Below are 20759 nucleotides of genomic sequence, written 5' to 3'. Positions count from 1 at the left end.
GAAATCCCAGGATCATTCTGCAGAACTTGAACAGTACACACGACGTCCTTGCTTCTACAACACAGTTTACTTTCCATTCTTTGGCAGTCCCTTTGTAACATGGAACTGGAGCACAAATTCTCCTTCTCCTCCTTTGCAATCATGTAAGAAGAAAAAAAAAAAGTCAGTATCAGCCATTGGAGTCATTGTCCTCTGCAAGTGTCAAGGAAAACAAAGATTTTTCAGTTTTGTTTATTTTATCGGCAAATAGAATTGGACGAAGTTTTTTAATAATCGTATAAAAATCATCATATCATATCATAGCATACACTGTTTTCTAGATTGAAATGCAACTCTGTCATTGTTTTTGTTCTGCAATTCACTCTCTGTGACGGGGCAATTAAAGACGTCTCCCCTTCTCCTTTATGTTGAGCTTTCCGTGTGGTAGGTCTCTCTTGTATGCATAAGCATCTTACTTCCAGAGTCTGTTAAACATAGCAATCTATTATACCATATCACTGTGGTTCTTGATGTTAATTTACAAACACAACAAATTAAATCAATGTATGCTTAGCCACATCTGTTTCCTGATGCCATTGAGGCAGAAAGTACTTATATTTTTATTACGTTGAAAATTAACTGGCTTTGCACATAATGAAACTCATAGTTAATCTCATGTAAAATAATTGTATCACTTCTATTTTTTTAAGGCAGGCTGACTTACAGTTCCCATGAATCAGTCTATTAGGGATGCACGGAGGAACTTTTCTTATTTTATTTTCCCTGTTTACCTCTCTGGGTTTATTTTCATAGTGTTTATAATTTAAAACCACTTCTTTTGTTTCCCAACAGAATTAAGGCAGCACCAGGTGTGAGGATAATGGCCATTCGAGTCAGTGATGCAGAGCAGTGGGGAATTCAACAGGAAATAAACAATGGACAGGAACAGACCACAGCCTCTGTTGTTTGTGTGCGTAATGATCCAAATGTAGAGAACAGGTAAGACACCGCCCCTATTTGATGTGCCACCATAAATGTGACGTTTAACAAGAAAAATAATAGTCCCCTTTATAAATAAGGCTGCTTTTGAACGCGTGCTGTCCTTTCATTAGAAAGTTTCATAAATGAATGACCTAATTTTTAGTTGATTCAGCAGAAATTACATCTCTCGTATTATTCGTCATCTTCGGGGGATGGTGGAAACAGATGCCTGCTGCAAAAGAGCCAACAGCAAGAAGTAGATTAAAATGGGAAAACTACAAAGAATAATTTAATGGCAATGCTCTCACTTTCCTTTGAAAAGCTATATAAGTAATAGCTATCAAGTATCATTTGTTAGCACCTCAGAATATCGATGGCTACCTCAGACTTCTCATGAATACCATATATATTTATTATGAGGATGTTCTAACAAACTGTACCAAAAGATATCAAAAGTAGAGAGAATTGAAATTGTTAGTCAAAATTATGTATTTTGTAATGCACACAATCACTCTGGCAGCTACACTATATTTAGAGTACATAAAGGATATGTTTAGCCCAAAATTGCATTGTAGTTAATCACAAAATGGTGTCAGACTTTCAATTTGACAATCCTCCTCCTGCATCTGTCCTTCTCTGAAGATTCTTTTAAGGAAGAAAAGCTGATGATAGTGTCTGTTCAGACCCAGGGAAATTATTATTCAATATTTGCATTTCGGATTCAGTTTCTCGCCAGTTTCATGTTCCATTTCTCACGCAGTATTTGAGGAACAAACACTGCTGGGACATATTTAAATGAAAAGTTGTCAATGACTTTTCTTGTGCAAAATTTCAACGAACTATTTTGATCCATAAAAGGTTTCTATAATATGTTCTACATTTCTCCTGCTTAGGAAAAAAAGTGTCAGATCCAAATTTTGGGGTCTGATATATTTGAGACCCATTTTGGAGGCTGAAAGGAAGTTTTAGCTTTTCTGTGATTTGCTGCTGTTCATTTTTCATCATAACAATTGTTACTGCCATTCTTGTGTTTTACATGTTTCTAGTGGATTGGCTGGGTGCTGCATAATTTGTGGTGGATTCAGCTGTTTTTCAGTAAGACACTTTTTGTCTTCTATGGCTAAAGCTATGGGCTGCATTTCTTTAAAAGTTTTGGGAAGGCTGTCTGCCAGTGCAAGATATTTGAGTGGGATGAGAATCACCACTGTTACACTGGAGTTAACAGTTGCCGTGTGCAGATTTGTGCTATGAAAACTCCAATGATTAATTTCAGTTAAGGTTTCTCTCAATCAACCCAGATTGCTAATCAACAGGGTTACTCAGTATTGACCTCAGATACACATTAGTTTAGATTTTCCATTACAATTCCTGTGACCTATGAGAGCATTACAAACCCATCTTATTAGAGAAAATGTTGAGGTTAAAGGAAAACTTAATATAATTCTCTGCTGCAGAAGAATCAGTTTAATTGAACTGAAATTACTAATTTTTGTTTTAGTAAAGCAAAAACTCGGGAGAACGCTGAAAGTTTTTACTATGTATGTTTCACTAATCCGTGAAATTATACCTGTCACAGTAACTTAGTTTTTATTAACACTGCTTTTTTGCTTTGTGTTAAACTCTTAAATTGTACAAAAGCAACAAATCTCAAGTTAATTAATACTTTGACCCTTTCCTTTGTGAGATTAGTTTTAATATTTCTGGATTAATTAAAGTATGCAAATAGAAACCACTGAAAGTTTGGTTCTAGATTTGCAAATATTGTAGCACTGCCGCTTAGAGTAAATATTTAACTTTGATCTTTATTTTAAATTGCTAGTTTTTGGCCAGAATGGTGACACTCTATTTCTTTAGAAGAATGCATAAAGTTAATATAAGTATTCTGCTACTTTGTTTGTTTGTTCATTTAAATCAGTAGAAGCCCAGGTCCTGTTCCTATTTCAGTCACTATGGCAAAACTGCCGTCAGGACTGATTCTTCATCCATTGCTTCTGTTAGTAGCCTCAAGTAGCATCGCTGAGGTTACCTGAACTCTTGTCTAAATAAGATGTGGCAAGATCATGCTCCTTAATTGTATAGTAGAATTCAGGCTGTAAATATTCATAAATAATTTCTTCCTTGAGGAGTCCCACCTCCATTGGGGGCAAATGGGGCATGTGTCCTGGGTCCTAGAGATTCAAAAGGGCCTTGGGCAGCTGCCACCACAAGCCTTTTAAATTGCTGCCAGAAGACCTTGCGATGCAATCCTGGCAGCTCTGTGGGCTGCCTGGGGTGTAGAGGGGGACGGCACGGTGGCTCCAGGTGGCGCTGAGTGCTGGCAGCCCCCGCCCCACCCCTTCCCCCAAGGCCACGACTCTTCTGGTAGTGCAGAGCTGGAAACTGACCCACATCTTGCCTCAGGGGGCTGGCAAGTCTGTTAGTCCCCCTTCCTTGAGGGTCTCAGCTAGTTCCCACAGAAGGGAGTGAGCTCAGTTTATGCCAACTTCCCTGGTGTGACCCAGTGAACTGACGAACCTGTTCTGTTTGCTCATTTTTGCAGTAAACACTTCTGTTTTACAAGTAAAGGGAACGATCCTGCAACCCTCACTCCAGTGGACTTCAATGAAACTATTCAGATGAATAGGAGATACTTATATAAGAGAGAGTGGCAGAATCGGGCTTTCTGTTGAAATGTTCCTGACTACTGCTGGATGGCCTGACCTTTACTGATGGTTGTTTTCCACTATTTGGGCTTCAGCTGTTATAGCTCTCCCCAAAGATTGCCTCTGATAAGAGTCATGAAGGACCTCGGAGTCAGACTTTGACTTTAAGAAGAACAGTAGCGCTAGACTGTAACACATTCAGAGGCCAGTTTCTATTCCTTTTGGCTGGCATTATCTTTCAGAGCCCTCTCAAATTTACTTACTTTTCAAATCTTTCTCCTCCTGCTCTCTGCAGTATTAGCCTTTATCAGGAGTTTTTCATCTCCATTTTTCACATTTGCGCATGCAAATTGAGTGTTTGTTGAAATATTTTAAATGAAGACCTCTCCTCCTTTCATGCCAAATGCATCATGTCTTGTCTCTACAACACTTTAAAAAATCCTTATCACAATGGCTCAGGCAGTTTACATTATATTCTATTAAAAATCCATTTTGTCTCAAGTTGTCACAATTCATAGATTAAAGCATGCCGGAGTATATTTTGTTAGGAATACATTCATAAATTCACCTCTTTAGAAGTACAACACATCCCATAAGCTTTCAAACCTCTTTCGATAGCACTCTGGAACAAAGAATAGAAAAGGGGGAAATTACTGTATGTTTATATATGTTTTCACAGGCACACAATGTACATACACAGCAGCAGGTTCTCGTACCACCCTTATCACCTTCCTAATAGTGCATTAAAAAACATGACTAGCATCTGTCATTTGTTTTCTTGCTTATCCTCTTCCCTGGGGCCAAACGCTGGTACTTTTATTTGAGAGTGTTGTGGGTTTTAAGTTGCCTATGATGCTCTGTATTAATATTGGAGAAGGCAACGTCTCATGTGGACACCTGGAGAAGAGGCCTGGGTGATCCTTAATTCTTCTGGAGTATGGCACTAGTCCCTGATCAGGTCTGCTGAATTGGGGAGGGAAAACAAGGGAGGCAACTGCATAGTGGCCCAGTGTTTCTAAGGGTCTTACAGCTCCTGGCTGCTGCAGCAGCAGCAACTGCAGCTAAGAGCTCCAGGCCCATTTGAAACACCATGGGAGCATCACTCCGCTGCTCTGTACAGATTCTGAAGGCTGTGAGGGGCCCATCTCTAAGCTCCTGGTGGTGCTAAGGGCTGACTGCCCTTGATCCCACCCCTTCTGCCTGAGGTCCCGCCCCTTGCAGGGGAGTGGAGCTGCCTCCCTACACACAACTTGCCTCTGTCCTGTCCTGGCTGTTAGCCATCCTGCCCCTGAGAAAACTGTTTTGTGCACAGATGAGCTTTGCTGCTGCTGTGAATATACATGTGCGCACACACACACTATTCGGAGTTACTTCATAAGCGTGCCCGGTCACTTCCAAGTGGCCATTGTTCATACTTCGACCACCTCCTGAGAGGCAAAAGGAAAGGAAACCAGAGGATGAAGAACCACGAAGGACCAGGACTGATCTTTAAAACACTGCTGTTCCTTTAGAAACCAGACTCTGGCGGTGAGCGTAGGATAAACTGATTAGATCAGTGTTCTGATTTTTAAAAATTTGTTAGGCAAATAAAAGTACTGCTATCTTTTACACGGAGGCAGTTTCCAATCCAAGTGCAAACCAGAGGGTACATATATGTGGAGTCTCCTTTTTCATGGGGAAAAAAATATCACTGTGTCTGTACACAGTCCTGTGCAGGGCAGGGGGATGCCTGGGAAGTTTTGTGCACTTTAATCTCCTGTTGATTTCAGTCAGAATTAAGGGCCCTCAGCATCTCACTTACAGACCTTACCTTTTTTCTGCAGAGTGGTGACCTTTGGCATCTTGTAGCATGTGCTCTACTACGTAAAGCAGTAGCAAAAAATTCCTCTTGATAATAGGTCGAATGCCGGTAATAGGGAGACTGCCAATTACATTAGCGCTTAACAAGTCCCCAAGAGCTGACCCTGTGTCCACAGAAGTCAATGGACTTCTTCCTTTGAATTCAGCGGTAGCAGGATCAGGCCTTGCAGCTTCACTGTTAGTTTCTTGGCAAAAAATTCTGAACCTGAGGCACCCCCTTTTTGATTTAAAAATTTTGCAGACCCCTTAACCTGGCTTCTAATTTTCCCTGGGGATGCTTGACCGCCACTGACCTCCAAGGTCCCACTACCACCCCCCATTCCACAAGGCCTCATGCTCATACCCTCTCTTCCCACCCCACTCCACCCCACATCTTCTTCCCCACCTCTTTCCACTCCCTCCCCAGAATGTGCCCTTTTTTGTTCCAGAGCAGGCAGGAGGCACTGGGAGAGAGTAGGAGGAAATAATTAGTAGGATCATTGGCCCTGCACATGATTTGTGGGCTGTCTGAAGTACCTGCACAGAATGCCAGTGATCCTCAGACCTCAGTTTGACAACCACTGGCATAGCCACCCAGTGCAGTTGGCACAGGGAGCAACAGGTGAAACACATGTGGCCAAACACTCACTTCTGGGAAAGTTCCGTGGGATCTTGGGGCCTAGTTCTGCAAGGTGGTGAGCAACATACCTCCAAATGGAGTCAGTGGGAAAGAAAAACTCCACACCTTGTTTACAGCTGGATTGTTTACAGCCATTGTAGAAAGGGATGCACTTTTTTGAAGCAAAACAAAAAAGCAGTAAAGTAGCGCTTTAAAGACTAACAAAATAATTTATGAGGTGAGCTTTCGTGGGACAGACCCACTTCTTCAGGCCATAGCCATATGAGAACAGACTCAATATTTAAGGCACAGAGAACCAAAAACAGTAATCAAGGTTGACAAATCAGAAGAAAAAAATGATCAAGGTGAGCAAATCAGAGAGCAGAGGGGTGGGGTGGGGGTGAGTCAAGAATTAGATTAAGCCAAGTATGCAAAAGAGCCCCTATAGTGTCCCAGAAAATTTGCATCCTGGTTCAAACCACGTGTTAATGTGTCGAATTTGAATATGAAAGAGAGAGTTCAGCAGACTCTCTTTCCAAAGCAGTGTGAAAATTCTTCTTCAATAAGATGCAAATTCTTAAGTCGCTAACAGAATGTCCCACTCCATTAAAATGTTGACTAACTGGTTTGTGGATCAGGAGTGTTTTGATGTCTGTTTTGTGCCCATTAACTCTTTGTCTAAGAGAGTTTGAAGTCTGTCCAATATACAAAGCATCTGGGCATTGTTGGCACATGATAGCATATATGATGTTAGTTGAGGAACATGAGAATGTGCCCATGATTCTGTGACTAACCTGGTTAGGTTCAGTAGTGGTATTTCCAGAATAGATATGTGGACAAAGCTGGCAGCGGGCTTTGTTGCAAGGAAAAGTCCCAGGACTGGTGTTCCTGCAGTATAGACTGTGGCTGTTGGTGAGAATCCTCATAAGGTTGGGAGGTTGTCTGTAGGAGAGAACAGGCCTGTCACCTGGGGCCATCTGGAGTGTGACATCCTGATTAAGGATAGTTGTAGGCCTTTAATAATGCGTTGCAGTGGTTTGAGTTGGGGGCTGTAGGTGATGACCAGTGGTGTTCTGTTCTTGGCTTTTTTGGGCCTATCTTGGAGTAGTTGGTCTCTGGGTATGCGTCTGGCCCTGTCAATTTGTTTTTTTGTTTCCCCTGGTGGGTAATTCAGGTTTATGAATATTTGGCAAAGATCTTGTAGTTTTTGGTCGCTGTCAGTTGGATCAGAGCAAATGCGATTGTACCTAAGGGCTTGACTGTAAACAATGGATCTAGTTATGTGTGCAGGATGGAGACTAGATGGGTGTAGGTAAGTATAGCGATCAGTGAGTTCCAGTAGAGTGTGGTGCCAATTAGGCCATCCTTGATTTGTCCTGTAGCGTCCTGGAAATGTATCTCTCGCATGGGGTAATTGAGGCATAAATTGATGGTGGGGTGCACATTGTTAAAGTCCCTGTGGAATTCTTCTAGAGACTCTATACCATGGGTCCAAATCATAAAGATGTCATCGATGTATCTTAAGCAGAGGAGGAGTAATAGGGGACGAGAGCTGAGGAATCGTTCACTTATCTGAAACGTTGCCTAACACAGGACGTTTTTCCCATGCTCAATTTCTCTCCCCAGAAGGTTTAATCCTCCTGAGATTGGAACCTGTGGTTTGGTGGTGGCTAAGCATGCCAAATGAGATGTTTAGACCATCAAGGGGACCTTCAGCATTTTGAGGGTTTATATTTTGTATAGGCCAACTTCTTCACTCAGGAAAAACTTTGCCATTGAATTCTGTGGCAGAATTACCTGCAGGAGGAGTGTGTGATCTGACCTACATCTCTGAAGAACCAGCACTTTAATCAGAATGGTTATATTTGTATAACAAGAAACATGAATGATATTGATCCTTCCCGGCACTACTGAGCATACTATTTTTTAAACCAAGCAAATTATTTTCAGTAGGGGTGCTTGTTAAAGTTGTGTGTGTGAGAGAGGGAGCGCGGGAGCTAGGTATTGAAGCTAACAAGCAGTTAATGTAAATGAGAGAATTCACACATCTGTGGCGGTGTTTTTTCATTTTATCATTCTGCTGACTCCAGTGTTTGAAGCTGTGTTGATGCTCAAGAAATAGCAGACAAGACAGGTATTGTTCTGCTCCTTATTAACGCTACCAATAATTTAAAATACTTAAGTTCTCAGGTCCAAAAGGCCCCTTGCTGCAGTGCTGGTAATTCAGACAGAAATCAGATGGTGTTGCCCCAAAATTTTCCCTTGCAGCCATCTTAGGAAAGTCACACAAGGATGACTCTGAATGAAATTTAAATGCACTTAGCTGTACACACACAATTAAGTGCTGTCTGGAGGATAGTGGATTTAAGCAGATGCTCATGTGTTTTCCTGAATCATGGCCCAAGATTATAGGTTGGAGCCTGACCTATCTTTTACCAAATGTTTGTACTGCGCAAAACTGACTTTGAATGTTATTTGGTTTCTGTAGTCTCACACACAGGCTACGTCTACACCACAGAGACCTTTTGAAAGAAGCCCTTCCAGGAGAGCTCTTCTGAAAGAACTTCTTTCAAAAGAACACATCCACACACACAAAAGTGGATCAAAAGAGTGAGCTGCTCTTTCGAAAGAGAACAGCCACACAGCCCCCACGCTTTCAATAGAACAGGCCAGGGATCAAAGAATCAGGCCCCACGAGGACTGCTCTTTTGAAAAAAAGGGCCTGTGGAGTGTCTACGCACGTTTTCTTTCTAAAGAAGCTTGGAAAAGGGGCACTGTCCCTGAAACGGGAAAGGAAGAGAGAATTCAAAAGGAGCGTTGCGTTCTTTCAATTTGCTTTCAAAAGAACGCTTTTAGTGTGTAGACGCTCCCCAGGATCTTTCGAAAGAGTCCCCTTTTTTTGAAAAATCTTTTGAAACAACTTGCTCGAGTAGATGCAGCCTGAATGAGGGGGCAGCATCTTGCCATAGTGCATGCAGGAGAGTGCTGTTAACTAAACTAGTTTATTGCAAAAGAAGCTTGCTGAGCCTCCAGCACAGGAGAGCTATGGGCTGGCTGATGGAAATTCAGTTCTGCCTGTTGCTTCTACACAAAGCAGCAGTAACTCATACTGAGAGGCAACACTTTGTTTTGTCTGATTTGAAGCCAGGGCACCTGATGTGGGCTGAAGTCTTGCTTAGAAGCTGTGGGTTGAAATATTACCAAGGAGAGAGTGTGAAAAAATGAGCAGATGGGACAAAGGAGAAAAACGTCTGTGGAAATACAGGGAGAAAAATTGAGCAGAATGAAAACTCAATAGAGTATGTGGGCAAAAAAGGACTGGAGAGAGCAATTTTAGTGGGAAAACAGAAAGGACTGACTTCTGCAGTGGGGGTAAGCTCAGCTTGCATCCATTTACAAGTGCCCCCTGCATGTGGCCCACTGGATGGAAAGCAGCCATCTGTGCTCACCAGCCTGGTGCACAGGCTTTTCTATCCCTGTCAGAGAAGCTCTGGCTTTTCGTCAGCCGGAAAAACATTTTGTTGTGCAGAGGAGGATGACTTAGTTCAAAAAGAGGGTCTCAAACTACAGAAAAACAGTATCTGCTCAAACTGTTTTGCAGGCCTTGAGAGGGCAAACAGCAGCTTGGGGTTACCCAATGGCTGAACTGGAGGGTTTGTCCTGTGAACTTCAATGTGGGCCTCACGAATTGGGGGGCACTGGGGTGGGGGAAGGCCGGATGTGGACTAAGGACCTATGCAAATCCTTGTGGTCCCACCATCCAACTGGCAAACAATTATAACCATGACCTCACTCCACCGGGAAAGGGGTGACTGCAGGTTGAACCTGTCTACTCCAGAACTTTCTCGTCTGGCAAACACTGTAATCTGGCAAGATGTTAGCTGGTCAGGTGATCACTTATCATGGGTGTGGCCAAGTTTCCTGTGGTCCCATAAAGTTTTTTTCTAGCCACCAGTCCTGGCTCTCAGTGTTCTGTGCTGTTATTTAGCTCTAATTTACCCCTGAATGTCTTCTGAGATCCCAGCAGGCAGTGGCAATGATAGTAATATGCTAGAAAATATCGACAGCCTATAGCCCAGCAAATTGTCTCATCTGGCACTGGTCAGGTCCCAGGGTGCCAGATGAGAGAGGTTCAACTTGTACCGTCATTCTAGTCCTGAGATTTCTGGGGAGGGAATTATTTGAATTCTCTTCTAGTCTGTGCAGCTCCTTTGTACTGTGCTAATCACTGTAACATCTAAGTGCTTTCCAGTGGTGTATTAAGCAGTGGGTCTAAAACCCATCACCTGTTTATGGTGCATCCTCCTCCTGGGAGAATAGGATGTGCAGTAGAGAGAGAGAGACACACACACACACAGGTTGCTTGGTCAAAGAAATGCCTTTTTCACTGAGAGTTGAAGTTGATGAGATAATTCACACTCCTTAGTTCCCAGGTGAATTCAATGTACAATCTTGCCCCTGAGAAATCTGTCTTCTGATTTACTGGTGAAGTGGATTTTACTCTTAATACACCAGGCCTTAGGGCAATACCTTCTGTTATAAGTAATGGAATTTATTCCAGTGAATAACATCATACAAGTACTGCTGCAGGAAAGCACATATTTTCAGTCCTCAATGATGTTCTTCACACAGAATACCTGCGTTTTAAGGATATTATCTAAGCTTTACTTTTTACACACATGGATCAGTCTTGCTGCTTTTATCATATTATACTAGAACTGGAAGGGACCTTGAAAGGTCATCATATCCACTCTCTTGCCCTCATGGCATGACCAAGCACCATTTATATCAGTGGCCAACAACCTTTCCTAAGGTGAATGCTGAAATTTGACCTTTTGGTCTCTATGTGCGGTCCAAGTGCCAGTGATACTTTTTAAAGTCACTAATAATTCTATTTACAACAGCTGCATTAATAAATTAATTAAGAAGCAGAGCTTTGCTGTTTAGGTGGTAACATTAGCTGGTCTTTTGTTAATCCCCAAGTGGACTGGGTTTGAGCAAGCTCCCAGTTGCATGGGTGAGGAGGGGTGGGGCTGAGTTCCTGTCTCATGTGCTGATGAACATTGGTTTGTGTGCCACTCCTGGCACCTGTGCCGGGGGTTGCTGACTCCTGATCTATATCATCCCTGTTAGATATTTTCCCAACCTGTCCTTAAATATCTCCAGTGACGGAGATTCTACAACCACCCGAGGCAATTTATTGCAATACTTCACCACCATGACAGGAATTTTTTATGTGTTAAAGAGCCCCAAACCTCTATAGAACAGTGTTGCTGTAAAATATCTGCAGTTCCTTAGAGCATATATTAAAAATAGACAAATGAATAGCAATGCGAAGGCTCGCTTGGTGTAGAGAACTATGCTAGTGGGATCAAATGATGTTTATGACTACGTTGTCTCTCCCGCCAGTCATTCTAGACTGTCTTTTCTTCCTCTTACTTAGTTGGTCTGACTGCTTCTTCAGTAGACTATCTGGCAGCTATGGGTGATTGGGATTACTGACAGGTAGTCTGGATAATTATTTTTTTTGACCCTGGTTCACCAGTTTAAGAATTTAGCAACTTAGAGACACTCTTCACACTGTGCTGTGCTGGTTTGGTACTTTATGATGATCTAGGAAAGTGTTTTATGAATCCATAAAGGATCCCTGGTTGGAAAGAGTCAGAGACCCCACGAACAATGCAGCAGGGAACCAGCCCAAGCTAAATGTCCCGTGTTTTGTGATATTTGGAAACGTGTGCAGCTTTCCACTGGAAAAGTGGAGTTGCTGCCCATGTTCAGCAAGCAGTGACTGCTGCTGAAGCTGTGGAGTAGGGAGGTGCAAAGCAAACGCATATCACAAACTTCTCATGTACAGGGGTTAAAAAACATGGGGTCAGTGAAGTACATACTCCTGCGAGAGAGGCTGGAGAGCCCTTAGTGAGTCCAAGTGGCAGATAAGATGCATGGATCAATTAAGGTTGGAAGTGGTTGATCTGATCACATTGTCCTAAAGCAGGTGAGAAAAGAATTCACACAGGCATGAGAGGGAGATATACACATCACCAGACAGCGAGCGCTCACGAATTGCTGGGTTGCCTGTCTTACTGATCATCACAGTGGTCAAAATTAGATTCTCAGATCCTTATAACTGATTCCGATTCTAATAAACTGCCTTCTGCAAGTGTGATTTGTCTTTGCTTTTTTGGAGGGGGGTCAGATCAGACTGTGTGAGTTGAAATTCCATTGACATCAAAGTGAAATCTGTGCTCGCAGGCAGAGGATACGTTTTGAAATATTATTTGTATTTGTAAAAATGAGCAAGGTGCAAAATTTGCAAATCAGGTTTTACATTTTCCTTATCTTGCCCTTCCTTTTTCCATTGGCAGTTTTGACGAGCAAACCTGACCACAGCCACAACCAAGCTTGTTTAGATGGCTCACAATCTGTGTGGTCAGCTACTTAAAATAACCGTTAGTGAACTGGCAAATAATTGCAGGTGCAGAGCTGCAAAATGCAGTTATGTGCACTTGCAATTTCCTGAATGAGAATGAGAGATCAGGTTTCTAAAACGGCCTCTTCTGTCTATCTTGATTCCTTTATTCTGAACGTAATTTAGGTTGGTGAGCAGAAAATAGCAGCAAAGCTGGTCTTCATAAATGAGGCACATAAAACCTGGCTCCAGTCCTTTGAATTTAAAGAAAGGGAGCTATTTTGAACATTATTTGTTTTGGAGAATTAGGTCAGTCATCCCTCAGTGAATCCCATTTTCATTTTGACCCAATTAGTGTCATTTTTGGTAACTCATTCCAACCTGTGATTGATCATATTGATGGAAAAGTTGGCAAAAATTAATTCCAAAGTGGAGAATAAGCTGGAGAAAGATGAGTGGGGATTTCAAATACATGCTGATAAGCGAATGACTGTTCAAATAGTTGTTCATCCACTGGAGATTACATGTTTTTCTATGCCAGATGACGACTGGCATGGTGAGTTCAGGAGTCACTCACGGCTTCTCACCCTACAACAATCTACTGGATTTTGTTGGAAGCAATGTTGTTTTAAGAGCAGTATGCGTGATCACATATGTGATTCACGGCAGAGGATCTGGAAAATGTCAGAGGCTTTACACACATAGCTGAGTGGCTGTGGTGTACACTACCCTCGAATTTGTGATGCCTTGCAATGGAATAATATATTCCAAGTAAACGGTGGTGCTGAAATGATCAACTTCATAAATAGTGTTCTTGCTAAAGGAGTGAGAGAGAACCAAAATAGATCGTGTGTATGCACGTGTGCTTTGTCTCAATAAGAGTAAGAAGGCAACAAAGTGAAGTAAACCTCATAGAGTTTCGAGGAAGGATTTTTTTTTTTTTTATTCTAGATGATCAAGCCCATAATTCAACAAAAGAACAAGACTCCCCTAGGACCATCCTACATACTAATGCAGGTTGAACCTCTCTAGTCGGGCACCCTTGGGACTTGACCAGTGCTGAATGAGAGAACTTGCTGGACCCTGGGGAGGTGAGGGGTCACTACTATCTAGCAGCATTACTAACACTTCCACTGTTTACTGGGCTCTTAGAAGACATTTATGGGTAAACTACAGCTAAATAACAGCACAGAACACTGAGAGCCAGGACTGGTGGCTGGAAATAAACTTTGCGGGGCCATGGGAAAACTGGCCACAACCGTGATAAGTGGTCATCCATCTAACTAAAATCATGCCAGACTACAGATGTTGCTGGATGAGGGAGTGCTGGGTTAGAGAGGTTCAACTTGTATAATCAGTTCAAATGCTGTAGCCCTGTCCCCTCTGTTTCGCCACTAAGACTTTCATTCAGAATAGCTTCCTTAATGAGGTCATCACCTACGTGCATGTTTAGTTGTAAGCCTCTGCTTAAGTCCCATTTACATGAGGTGTAATGGTAAGGAAGATACATAGAGCTAATCATGTAAATCCTAGAAAAAGCAGTACCATGCTAAAAATATAAATCTTTACAGTAAGCCCTGATATGGATAACTGGATGGATTTAGTGTCTTGCTTACTTAACAATCAGTGCACTTAAATTAACAACTAGTTTGTTTGGCCTAGCCAATTTTTTAGCCCATTTTATTGTCAAGAGGTGTGAGAGTGGCAAGCATTATTTTATATGTTTTCTTTTATTTGACTCCTCGGTAGCAGATACATTATAAATCAATTCAGCATTAACTTTATACAAATCAAGTTTTGCTTGTGTTAGAGTTCTCCCCTCCTCCAGCCAGTTCATAGGGTTTGGTCAAATAAAAATCAAACTGCTTGTTGAAATTAGCGGACGGGAGGTTCTGTGTGTGGGCATGTTTAAACATCGGCATGCTGTTGTGAGAAGATATTTTGTTGGAATAAGAGTAAGGGCTAATCCAATGATAATTTTGTAAACTCTGTGGAGCAGACCCTTTGATTCTGTTTGTACAGAACCCAGCACAGTGGGGTCTTGGGTAGTGGTTGGGGTTATAGGTGCTACCAGAAGACAAATAATAAATACAGGTTGAACTTCTGTAGTCCACCACCTTCAGGACCTGACTGGTGCTGAACCAGAGAATTTGCTGAACCATGGGAGTGCAGTTTTGTTCAGCTTCATTACAATGACTTTCACTGCTTACTGGGCTGTTAGAAGACGTTCAAAGGGTAAATTAGAGCTAAATAACATTCCAGAACACTGAGAGCCAGGACTGGTGGCTGGAAACAAACATTATGGGTCAGTGGGAAAGTTGACCACACCTGTGACTGACATCCAGCTGACTAAAATCATGGATCACGGATGCTTTTGGACAAGAGAGTGCTGGACAGAAGAGGTTCAACATGTACTGATAAAAATGGAGGTCAGTGTCACAACTCTCACTAACACCCCCAAAATAGAAATGTAGCTACACAGCGCGAGAAGTAGGAGGGACTGGTCACCACTAGTTCAATGCTATCTGATACCTCATTTTGTTAGTCTGTAAGGTGCCACAGGACTTCTTGTTATATTTGCGGATACAGACTAGCACGGCTCCCCCGCTGATACTTGAGGCAACTAACACCTCCCACTTTTCATGCTGTTGTGACTACTCTTCTAAAGTTAGCTTGCCTGCTTGATCAGGGCTAATGTGAGTATGTCATCCTGACCTGGGAAATGGCATCTTCTGCTCCAGTGGAGGCAAATGGCTAGCAAGTGGGCTGTGCTTTGGAAGGTATGAGTTTGCAGAGTTTAATCACTCGGGTGAAAATCCCCAGTGCCGAAAACCAAAATCACTCCACAAGTGCCAGTTGCATCACTAGCTTAACAGGAGGAAGTCTTGCATCAATTGCTGAATTGCTTGAGTTTGGCATGTGGTAGCTTCTTAGGTAGCTACTTTGTTTATTAGTGTGCTCAGTGCTGCACTAGCCATGAAAGAAAGACACAGACCCTGCTCTGAGAAGCTTTCAGACTGCACATTAAATTGAAGAAATTCTCCAACTTATTGGAACAACAAGAAGTCCTGTGACACCTTATAGACTAACGGAGATTTTGGAGTATAAGCTTTTGTGGGCAAAGACCCACTTCGTCAGATGGATGAGTGTGATGGTGGTGGGGGGAGGGCTTCAGATTGGAGAGTAAAAATGTTTATTCTCCAGGTACCTAGTTTTCAACTTTTGGGGTATTTTTTTCTAAGGTGATTTCATGGATACATAACCTGAGTTTCATTAAGTCAAATAAGCACTCATCTTAATGGTATACCGTTTAATTTCTTTAGTGTCAAGAGGAGGAAATAAGTTATTCCTCTCTTTAAAAGAGTGATTTAAGCAGGGAATAATGAGTGCAAAATACTAGTTAAAAATCAGCAGATAAACTGATGGATCATCTGTCACTTTCAAGCCTTGCTGTGATGGGAAAGGAAAGAATCATTAAAAATTGAAATGGTAATGATGGATTTAGTGTATGTTGTCTGCAAATCACTAAATAAAGAAAACTGTTATTTCTTAATTTATCAAGTGATCAACACATACACTCACTGCTGACCAAGCATTGTTGGAGCAAGAAGTTATTTTGAAGGGTCTTTTAAAGGACTGAACATGTAAGATGAGATATTTTGCAGCCATTCTGCCTGATTTTTCTCCTGGATTATGCCAATTTTCTATTAGTAGACCTCCCTTAAACTCAGAGAAAGGGCAGAGTTATTGCAATCATGCAAGACTTACCACTCCTGTTCCACATTGCGAAAGAAATTATGCCACTATGTATGTGAAAGGGTTTTATAGACATGGGCATAAAACTGGACTGAATGAACACAGCAGAGAATCAGACTTGGGTTTCTGCGAACTTCTGCTGCTTCCTTTTATAAAATGAGAAAAGTCATGATTTGCAGGAGTTATCAGCATTGTTACATGGGATACAAACACCTTTTTCTTTACTTCGAACAGAGCTGAGATGTGTGGGAGCTGTTGAACTATGGTGATTAATGGTGACTGCTGCCTTTACTAACTTACAAAGAATTGCAGCTAGTGCATTATTTATTCCTTCCATAGAAACATACAGTGACTGCAACAAAAAACAAATGAAGAATTTTAAAAAAATGCTATGAATTACCACCTAATGTTTAACATAATCCATTTTTTAACATTTGGATAGACTTTTGTTGAGGTTTGCAGAAATGCAGCCTCAGAAGGGGTGTGTGTGTGTGTGTGTTGAAATCAAAATTACTGGCAAAGTCTTTTAATATTTGCCATACCCTGAACGTACAGATCACATTTATGATTAGCAATTAGAATGAACTATTCATCTTCTTTTATACTGCGGTAGCACCATGGGGTTTCTCCCCAGTCTAGGACTATACTTGGCATTACACAAAACATACAAGCAAGATTCTTTAGAAGGGCTCAGGTCCTATGACTGGAGTCAGATTTTCAACACAACTTATCATGGGCAAGATCCAAAGCCCACTGAAGTCTTTGGGTGGCTACTCGCTGATTTCTGTGCCTTTAGATAAGTGAAGTGGCGGGCTCTTTTGAAAAAAGCTGATCTATGATAACTGACTGCCTCACACATTTTATGGGAATTTAATCTGCCTAAGTTCTTATATCATGCCATGGTTACGCTGACTTGAACACCTAACCCTCACTATTAAATAATATTGTAGAAGGGAGAGTTTCAAGTCCCTACTGCTGTATGTTTTTGAGCTTATCAAAGCAGAAAGATCCTTGGTGCGTGGGTTTTATAAAGAGGTGCATTCAGTGGGGGTAGCACTGATCTTTGGCATTTGCACTGAGGTTCAAGGCGGGTGTGTTTCTCTGTCTCTTGTCTGTAACCTTTTCATCCTGCAGCACTTCCCCCTTGGCATCTCACATTCGACAGACTATTCACCCATGAAAGCCTTCTACACTGTGGCTCAGTTTCTTCTGCAGTGTGAAACAGAGATGGCAACTCTTACATGATTACAATAATGCTGCCCCTTCATTGTCCATTGTTACACCCGCTGAACAAAAAGGGCCAAACCCGGACTCTAGCTTCCCATGCCTGTTATGTCCGTGCACCATTAGCTACACTTTCCCTTTCAAGTTATTTGTGTTCCTAGATGACAGCTCTGTGGGTGCTCTGGGCCTGGAGCACCCATGGGGCAGCCAAATTTTCTCCCTCTGCCTCCTTCCCCGCTTCCTGTACCTGTTGCCTACTGGTGGCCCTGCTGGCTAATTCCTCCCTCCCTCTACTAGTGCTTCTAGAGTAGCACACACAGCTGGTTCCTGGCACTCAGTTAAGTTAGGGAAAGAAGAGGGAGGGAAGAGATGGGACAGAGTGTGGGTTTGGGGGAATGGATGGAGCAGGAGATCTGGCATCACCCCCAGCTGGAGAAGAAGCTGATGCCTATCCTTGTGTCTCTTGCCCCAAGCCAGTTGAACAAATTAACTCCACAGGAAAAAAAACATTACGACACATGAGACTTGAATATGTTAGCAGAAGCCAAAATTAGAGGCTTTGTTTTCAGTTGACTTGGTGATGCCTAAGCATTAATGTTTTTATTCCTCCTGTAACTGTTTAAAAATTCTGCGGCAAGCACCCGTCTTTGTATTTTATAGAACAAGTCTTCCTTTGACCCTTTATAATTAACAGTAAATATCATAAACAGCAAGAGAGCTGAGTGGACAGGAGAGAGATTTGTCAGAAGCGTTGGAGTGGAAACCATAATTGATCACCCGTTGCAGTTTGGAGGAACGGTTGTGTTTTTGCGTCTACAAATTCCCTGAATTGCACAGGGCTTTAGTTTGGCCGTAGGTTGGTCTCGTGCATTTCATTTATTTGATGAAGGGAATGGCTGCTGGACTATTTCCTCCCCATCCCCTGCAAACTCCACCAGAGATCCACAAAACTTATGTGGTTATGTGAACTGTAATTCTTTTTCAAGCATGATTATATGTCAGTCTGCGGTACACTGGAAGTGGCACTTTTAGATTCCTGCTGTGAGCAGCTGATTAGATTCTGGCAGCTTTTAGTCCTGTGCAGGAGATTTTTTTAATTTAACTTTTCTTTTTCTTTTTTTTTTTCCAACAAAGAAGAGACATGCACACATGCCATGGAGGTTTGGTTTTTTCCTTCTGTTTCTTGCTCATAGCACTTGCTTAAATACAGAAATAAAATGTAACAGGGGAAACTGAGTTTCCCACCTGTCTCATACAAACAACTATATAACTGTAAAAACTCACATTGAGGTCTGAGACAAAGACAGAATTTTTCTACAAACATAATTGAAAAATTGCATTTGCAGCTCTCTGTACTAAAATGAACTGCAAGTGTGTCTTTAGCCACATTTGTTACCGTTTTCATTGTCAGCACAAGCTCTCTGCTCCAAATAGCCCATCAAACCGAAGAAAGAAACTCTTCTCGCCAGTAATGCTGAAGAAGTCTATAATTGATTCCCTTCATTTTCTGTACTGTTACTTTCTTACTGCACTTCTCAAGCTTCTGTGGTGCAGTGGAATTTAATTGCTCAGGTCTGATGCATTATTTTTCTCTTCTATTCTTGGCAGCCGTGTAGGCTGCTTAATCCGTTTTGTGGGAGAGGCCTTCTGGAACAGGCAGCATGCCGCACTTTTGGGATATGGCAGGGTTAGGGCTTAAATCAGGAAGATCCTTTTAATTAGCTTTGGACACTTTCTCTGAAGCTGCCAATTAGGCTGTCAATGCTAAGCATCTGTCGCAAGTAGAGAACATATATTTCGGAAGGCCTGGTGCTGCAAGTTCGTTGCAGCAGAAGAAGCCATTGAAGTTTGTGTGATTAGTTGGGTGATAAGAGATTGTCTGGGGTCCAGCAGTCAGCACCGGCAGTGTTCACATGCCAGCAGAATTGTGTATGATAGCTGCATGGTGACTGTTATACTATTATTAATTTAATAGCTCAGGGCCAGAAGGGACCATTGAATCAGCTAGTCTGAGTTCTGTACAGGCTGGCCAACGGGGGTGCGGGGTGGGCCAACAGGAACAATCACCCTCAGGGTCCAGCATTTGATTAAAGGTCTAGGAAATATGACCTACAAGAGAAGATTAAAAGAATTGGGTTTGTTTTGTTTGCAAAAGAGAAGGCTGAGAGGGGCACGATAGCAGCTTTCAAGTACCTGGAGTAGTGCGTCCAGTTTTGGGCCCCCCAGTATAGAAAGGATGTGGATGTGCTGGAGCAGGGCAATGAAAATTATTAAGGGGCTGGAGCACATGACCTATGAGGAGAGGCTGAGTTATTTGGGCTTATTTAGTTTTCAGAAGAGAAGACTGAGGGGTGATTTAATAGCAGCCTTCAACTTCCTGAAGGGGAGCTCTAAAAGGGATGGCGAGAAACTTCTCAGTGGTGACAGACAGCAGAACAAGGGGTAACGGTGTGAAGTTACAGAAGGAGAGGAGTAGGTTGATATAAGGAAAAACTACTTCACCAAGAGGGTGGTGAAGCACTGGAATGCGTTGCCTTGGGAGGTGGTGGAATCTCCATCCCTAGAGGTTTTTTAAGTCTCGTCTTGACAAGGTCCCAGCTGGAATGACTTAGGGTTGATTGTGTTTTGGGTAGGGGGCTGAACTGGATGACTTGCTGAGGTCCCTTCCAGCTCTGTGATTCTATGATTCTACCTAAAAGGATGTTACAAGGAGGAGCAAGAAAAAATATTCTTCTTAGCCTCTGACGAGGACAAGGAGCAATGGGCTTAACTGAAGCAAGGGAGATTTAGGGTGGACATTACAAAAACTTCATAGCTGTCAGGGTGGTTAAGCATTGGAATGAATTGCCTGGGGAGGTTGTAGAATCTCCATCATTGGAGATATTTCAGAGCTGGTTAGATAAATATCTATCAGGGATGATGTAGATGGTGCTGCAGGGGACTGGACTTGATGACCTCTCGAGGCCCTTTCCAGTTCTGTTTCAAGGGGGCCCAGCACTCTGGCTGCTGCTGCTGCCGCCAAAGTAGCAGCAGTGGTAGCTGGAGCTTTGAGCCCCTTGGAAACATTGCTGCAGTGCTGTGCCCAGGGTGACCGTATCTCCCTGTCCCAAATACGGGACAGGGAGATATGGGGGGAGGGGCGGTTCCTCCAAGCTCCGGGGAGCAGGAAGGAGGCAACCACTGGACGCTGCAGCTTCCAGCCTCCCTGGGAGCTGTGGGGAAGCAGCAGCTGCCCCCGCTCCCTCTGCTTCCCTGAAGTGGGGTGGGGGAAAATACAGGACAATGAGTCCCTTTAAAAAAAAAAAAA

The 20759-nt window shown here is 42.5% G+C and overlaps 1 protein-coding gene across 1 annotated transcript in view; it reads left to right on the top strand.

Moving 5' to 3' along the window:
• TMEM132B (transmembrane protein 132B) overlaps positions 1 to 20759 on the top strand; it is a 463877-nt gene that overhangs the window by 201464 nt on the left and 241654 nt on the right. Inside the window, exon 3 of the mRNA XM_075012547.1 lies at positions 832 to 978. Within this exon, the coding sequence (XP_074868648.1) occupies positions 832 to 978 (147 nt within the window). The remainder of the gene's footprint in view (positions 1 to 831; positions 979 to 20759) is intronic.

Source organism: Carettochelys insculpta, chromosome 18 (assembly GCF_033958435.1).
Source record: "Carettochelys insculpta isolate YL-2023 chromosome 18, ASM3395843v1, whole genome shotgun sequence".
NCBI lineage: Eukaryota > Metazoa > Chordata > Testudines > Carettochelyidae > Carettochelys > Carettochelys insculpta.
Note: the sequence above shows the minus strand (reverse complement) of the source record. Positions and strands in the feature narration are given on the sequence as shown.